Source organism: Monopterus albus, unplaced genomic scaffold (assembly GCF_001952655.1).
Source record: "Monopterus albus unplaced genomic scaffold, M_albus_1.0 scaffold102.1, whole genome shotgun sequence".
Taxonomy (NCBI): Eukaryota; Metazoa; Chordata; class Actinopteri; order Synbranchiformes; family Synbranchidae; genus Monopterus; species Monopterus albus.
Genome location: NW_018127982.1, coordinates 157,553 through 163,934, shown reverse-complemented (window position 1 = coordinate 163,934; position 6,382 = coordinate 157,553). Strand labels below are relative to the sequence as shown.

The following is a 6,382-nucleotide window of genomic DNA, read 5'->3' as shown; positions in this document are numbered from 1 at the left end:
CTGGATTTGGGATCAGGTGAGCGTTCTTTGCTTTCAAAAAAGGGAATCAATCATCTTAGCGACCTGGCGTGGCATTCCATTGAGCTGACCCACAATCACCATAATGTCACCATGACTGTGGACCGAAACTCTCACACCAGCCTCCACATGCCAGGACCTGATGTGGAGCTCAGTACTGAGGATGGATTTTTTATTGGTGGGGTTAGTGGGCTGAACCACCCCTACCTTCCCAACATTTTCACCAATTTTAGAGGTTGTGTAGATGAAGTTGTGTTCAATGGACATAACCTGTTGTCCAGCCTAAGGCCGTATTCTGGTTACAGGACTGTTCATGAAGTATCCTTAGGTTGTAGTCTGCAGTTTTCTGCAAAAGAAGGAGAACCTATCAGTTTTCTTAGCTCCAAAGCCTTCATTGCACTCCCGCCATGGGAGGTACCACAGGAAGGGATGTTTGAGTGTGAATTGTACCCCTCTGCAAAAGAAGAAGATGGTATTGTGCTATACAGCTCCAGCAACCAGAGTGGGTTTGTTGCAATAGAGCTCAGAGAAGGTCACCTGGTGGCAATGGTGGGAAATGGAGAGGGGATTAAAACTGAGCTGCGGTCACTAACACATGTCCAGAGCAAACCGACATGGCTCCCCATCCAGCTGCATTTGCTGCCTCACTTTGTCCAGCTGAAAGTAGGCAAAGAGTTAATCAAGGCCAACCGTAGTCTGGAACTCCAGGTCATCCAGCTCAAAGGGTCCCTCTTCCTGGGAGGGCTGGACCAACATGCATGGGAGGGAGCAAGGCGAGCTGGGTTGCTTTCTACCTCATCTGCAGGAGCAGCCTCATTTAAAGGCTGCCTCAGGGCAGTTAAGGTGAACACTCAAAAGTTGGGTTTACCTCATGCCATTGTCACCAAGGATATCACTGTGGGCTGTAATACAGGAGGAGCTCCAGACACTGTGACCACCACCAGCCCAACAGATAGTACTGAATTTGATGTTACAACCACACAACCAGTTAGCAATGATAAGAAGAACTTTTTGTTGCTGAGAAAGCTAGAGGTATCAGAGGGAGGTCGGGCACCGCTGGAGCCTAAACACATTAAGGTAGGACTGGTTGTTCCTGCTCATCAGTTTTTCTATTATCACAGTGCCTAATGTTTCTGATATGTAAATGTCAATAAAAGTACAGTAAGTTACATAGTTAACACTACTAATGTGTGAGTGTGTTCTTGCTTGCATATCTTTCCAGGTGAATATGGATTTCCGGAAACTGGGCATCCATCCATCACAGTTGATGTTCTGTGTTGAGGAGCAACCTGTCCATGGCCAGCTTCGGCTGGACCACAGAACAGACCCTGGCAGGATGCTGGATGAGGGGCAGGAGGGTATTCTCAAAACAGGAGCTGAGGAAAAGGATAGGGCTTTCAGTATGCTTGACCTGTGGCACGGCCGGGTGATGTATATTCATGGGGGGTCAGAGGACCAGAATGACTCCTTCATGTTTTCAGTCTTCTCCAGCAAAAAGAAGGAGCTACCAATGCTTCTAAGGGGCAAGCACCTGCACCGGTTTAATATCAGCATTAGTCCTGTTAATGATGCACCTGTGCTCAGCCTTCCTGAGGGAAATCTTTTCACTCTTGTGAAGAACTCCAAACAAAAGGTAGGCAAAACAGAAAGCTAGGATAATATGTATATATTAGTTAATTAAGCACAAGAAAATGTAAATTAATATATCCAACAATGTCCCCAGCTGACAACAGATGTGCTGAGAGTGTCAGACCCTGACAGTAGTCCTGCAGAACTGGTGTTCAGCTCCCTTGGAAACCTCAACACTGAAGCTGGACACCTTGAGCACCAGGATTACCCTGGCAGGTTGGCGCTATGGCATGTGAGGTTTTATAGTACCTCACAAATCTTGTTACAACTAGTCACCGCGGTCTGTTGGTCTAGAAAATAAAAGATGCCTGAAAAAGGTCTTGATCATCAAACCAAGCAGAGTAGGAAAGAGACTACATATGTTAACAGGGTTGTATTTATCCTCCAGGGCCATTAACCTGTTTTCCTTGAACGATTTGGAAGCTGGTAAAATCAGCTTTGTCCACACTGGGGTCTCCACCTCCAGGCTGGCACTGAGGGTTAGCGATGGCCAAAAGGTAAGTAAAGTATTGTAGTAGCTATTTTGTTGGATTGCCATGATGTTTGGTGTCCATGTTACCCAGAGGATGATTCCTAGAAACTTTAGTGATCATCTGTCATTTCTTGTAGCACCACCAGCAGGTCAAAATATTGACTTATTCATTCAAATATTTATATGCATCACAAAATGTACAGATATTCATGGTGCGGATGAATGAATGAATGAAATTAAAGTAAACCTGAATTAATCAGTGTTAAACATTATACCTGCAAAATATCACTATGTCAGCATTGTCTCTCTTCTCTGGTTTCCTGTCTTTCAGTCCATTCTCATCTCTTATCCTATCTTCTGGTATTTTCTTGTTTCCTCTCCTTCTCACAGTTGAGCAATACAGTCGTTCTGAGGATTATGGCAGTGGCACTCCAACACAAACTGGCAAATTATACTGGACTGGAGGTGAACCAGGGCGAGGCTTCTGTGATCACCACCAGTTACCTTGCAGTACAAGTTAATGTGGGTGATCAAGCAGTGGAAATCCGCTATGATGTTACAGAGTTGCCAAAATATGGTGAGCTCCAGAGGCTGCATTCAAGTGGTGAATGGAAACCGACAACTTTCTTCTCACAGAAACTTCTAGCAAAAGAACGGATCCGATACCTCAGTACTTACCATGGTCTTCAGACTCAGAACAACATCACTGATCAATTCAAATGTAAAATCAGCATTGGTTCCCTGGCAACCGAGGAAGTTGTTTTCCCCATCTTTGTACGTTGGCTCCGCTTTAAGGTCACACGCAGTAAGATGGAAGTCAACGGTGTTCAGATGGCTGCTGTCACTTCAGAGGACCTCTATGTGATTTCTAAGGGTGTCAAACTTAATGAGAGTGTTCTTTACTTCAGGCTCCTAACAGTGCCAAAGAAGGGTCAGCTATTCCTCAACAACAAAGTTCTACAAAGGAACGCAACATTTAGCCAGAAAAATATCACAGATGGTTTGGTCAAGTACGAGCTGCTCAACAGGCTACATGATGATACAAAAGACACGTTCAGCTTTCAAGTGTTTTCGACACATGCCAGCTCAATAAGTTACAACTTCAGAATCATAATCAAAACTGAGTCAACAGCCATCACTATTGTAAGCAAAGGCCTTTCAATTCTAGAAGGAGGGAGTAAGGTCATCACCAAAGATATCCTGTTTGCTCACACAGAAAGTAACCAGGAGGTCCAGTATAGCATTATGGTGAGACCCATGCATGGGCAGATAAGAAAGATCAATCTCTCCAACTCAACTTCCATTAATGACAACATTGTCACCTTCACAAATCAGGATATTGTGAAAGAGAGGATCATGTATGTTCACGATGACAGCGAGACCAAGCAGGATTCTTTTACATTTCAAGCCATGGTTTACAAACCACATAAACGCTCCAACAAGAAGGAGGACAGAAACACCACTGAGCACACCTTTAATATCTCTGTGCAGCTCGTCAATGACCAGAGACCTATCAGAGTTGTTGATAAAGTTTTCCATGTGGCCCGTGATGGTCAGAGGTTGGTGACTTTGAATGACCTTCGTTACCGGGATGATGACTCGGACTTTGAGGACAACTGGTTGGTGTATACACGGAGGGGGATTCCCATGGGAGAGCTGGTGCTGGCCAGTGATCCTAGTCACAAGCTGTATGAGTTCACACAACAAGACCTTGAGCAGGTTAGCTTGGAAAGGTGTGAAGGGAGGAGTCTGAAGATCAGACAAGCACCTTGCTTGAAGCACACTGGCACCTTAAAACAGGAAATGTAGTTTTGAGCTCTAGATTGTGGAAGTGAAATACAATGCACATCGTTACATGTATTTTCTTTTTCTGGATGTATTTATTATACTGTATACCAATGAAAAACATATTTAAAAGGACACTTATGTAGCTTTTTGTCTTAAATTCTTTTTCCACTATGACACAAACTACACAAATCACAACATAGAAATTTCACCTTATTAATTGATTTGATTTGTTTTATTCTGGGCATTTTAATTCTTCCATACTGTTATCTGCAGTTTATTTGGCATGCTGGTGCTGTTTCCACTCCTGTCCTCTTCTTTTCTCTCAGGAAAAGGTGCTGTTTGTCCACAGAGGAGTGAGTTTCGGGCGCTTTGTGCTTTTTGTATCAGATGGAAAACATTATGTTTCCACACTGCTGGAGGTGATTTCAATGACTTCACTATATAGTTTTTTCCATCAATCAGCATAAATGTAAAATCACAGCAGCTGACTGCTGCTGTAACAAATTCTTTCTGTTGTGTAACTTGCTGCTACAGGTGATGGCCCAGGATCCTTACCTGCAGGTGGAGAACAACACAGGTCTTGTAGTCCAGAGAGGTGGGATCATGACCCTGACCTCCACTAACCTCAGCGTTTTGAGCAACCTTGACATCCGGGACTCACAGGAAGTGACATTCGAGGTCTTCCTCCCACCTAAACATGGTGTACTCTGCTTTAATGATGGAGATTATGACACTGTCACTGAATCAGATGCGATTTCAGTATTCACCCAGCGGGATCTGGTGGCAGGGCACTTGGCGTATCGTCACGATGGTAGCGACAAATTGTCAGATGGGTTCAATGTGACAGCAAGAGCAAGGGAGAGGAGCACAGTGAGTCACCTGGACAGAGGGAGGAGGGAAGTGCATCTGGACATTGGAGTTTCTGTAAAAATTTACCTGCAGAGGCTGCCAAAGGTCATAAGCAATCATCCAGTGGTTGTAGTGGAGGGACATAATGTCTCCATAAGCAGGGAACATTTAGAGGTAATTCAATAATCATAACACAGTCAAAGACTCACTCACTATTACTTAAACAGATTGTGAAATACAATATGTAGGCCTTCAGAATTCACATTCTAGCCTGTTTTTGTTTCTCACAAGTTAGTCACATCTAGAACCAGCCAGTGTATCAACATTAACTGCTTATTTTCTGTGATCATAATGTAGGATTTTATGTATCATTTCCCAAGTTAATCAGAAGAATATTAAAGTTGTTTAAGATTGAGGTCTTTATTAATAAACGTAGCATATTTCTGTAATTTCAAATATGCACCTACTGTATGTTTTCTTTTCAATAGGTGGTCCATGAGGACAGCCAGCCATCAGAAATAGTTTTTACTGTTCAAAGTCCTCCCACCCTGGGCTTTCTTCAGAGGTCCTCCCCCATCAACAAACATCAGAATAACAATAGAGGAAAAGAGCCCCTCTATCAGGTATAGCAAACTTTAAAACCAGCTGTAGTTAGTCTGAGATTTATTTCTGTCTGGTTAAAAACGGTGGACCCCAAAATCAAACAGAGACAAAAATCTCTGTAGGGCCAAGGGAAATGTAGCGTTGGCTGATTACGGCGATGTTTGTTGACCGTTTTCACATTCATACTTTGATTGTAAAAGAAAAATATTAATTTGTGGACCTTTAAGTAAAAAAAAACTGTAAAATATAGGGCTTTAAGACACTGACCAATGTCCCTACTTCCAGTCTAGTCAGGGCTCTTTGTAACATGTCAGTCCCTACATCTCTCTCCTTATTCTCTGTCAAATCCAATAAAGGCAAAAAATAGCCCAAAATATCTTAAAAAACTGTACTACATGTAATACAATTACTCCTAGGTTTTTTTATAATGACAGGAATGATTGCTTAGTTGAGCACAGCTTGATGATAATGCTTATTTTTTTATCCCAGCTGTATGCTGTGTCCCTTCTTCCTAGTTAATATTTCCCATCACGTTCCACTTTGATCTATCAAAATAAGCAAAGGATTGACTCAAAACAGCACTTTAAGGGTTTGTTTGCTCTGCTTCTCCCTACAGGACACCAAAGAGCAGCAGACAACATCCTTCACTCAGAAAGACCTCAACCAGGGGTTGATCCTTTACCATCAGCAATCGACAGGAAGCACTAGTGACCGTCTTTTGTTGGAGGCAACCAACGGTGTCACAAAGGTCGGCCCTATCACACTGGAGATCGATATCATTCCTATTCTGCTCCCTCTACAGGTGCAGTATGTCTAGAGAAAGAAATTAATTTTACCACTGAAGTAGGTGTAAGTTTAGCAATTACAAGCCAGTCTGTTATTATTTTTTCTTTGTTGGGTTATTGTGTAGGTATCTAACTTGACACTTGATGAGGGGTCATCCCTTCTGCTGACCTCTGACATCATTAAGGTCGCCAGTCACCACTTCTCAGGCATGAGCTTCCTGTATCAAGTCATCATTCC

General features: G+C 42.9%; 1 protein-coding gene across 1 annotated transcript in view; it reads left to right on the top strand.

The window, feature by feature from the left end:
• The first annotated feature begins 32 nt into the window (after positions 1 to 32).
• The window catches only part of LOC109965633 (chondroitin sulfate proteoglycan 4-like), a 15,994-nt gene continuing 9,644 nt past the window's right edge, over positions 33 to 6,382 (top strand). Inside the window, exons 1-10 of the mRNA XM_020609819.1 lie at positions 33 to 1,095; positions 1,241 to 1,651; positions 1,742 to 1,863; positions 2,036 to 2,144; positions 2,510 to 3,838; positions 4,234 to 4,326; positions 4,442 to 4,930; positions 5,245 to 5,379; positions 5,976 to 6,161; positions 6,270 to 6,371. Coding sequence (XP_020465475.1) covers positions 112 to 1,095; positions 1,241 to 1,651; positions 1,742 to 1,863; positions 2,036 to 2,144; positions 2,510 to 3,838; positions 4,234 to 4,326; positions 4,442 to 4,930; positions 5,245 to 5,379; positions 5,976 to 6,161; positions 6,270 to 6,371 — 3,960 coding nt within the window. The 5' untranslated portion in view covers positions 33 to 111. The remainder of the gene's footprint in view (positions 1,096 to 1,240; positions 1,652 to 1,741; positions 1,864 to 2,035; positions 2,145 to 2,509; positions 3,839 to 4,233; positions 4,327 to 4,441; positions 4,931 to 5,244; positions 5,380 to 5,975; positions 6,162 to 6,269; positions 6,372 to 6,382) is intronic.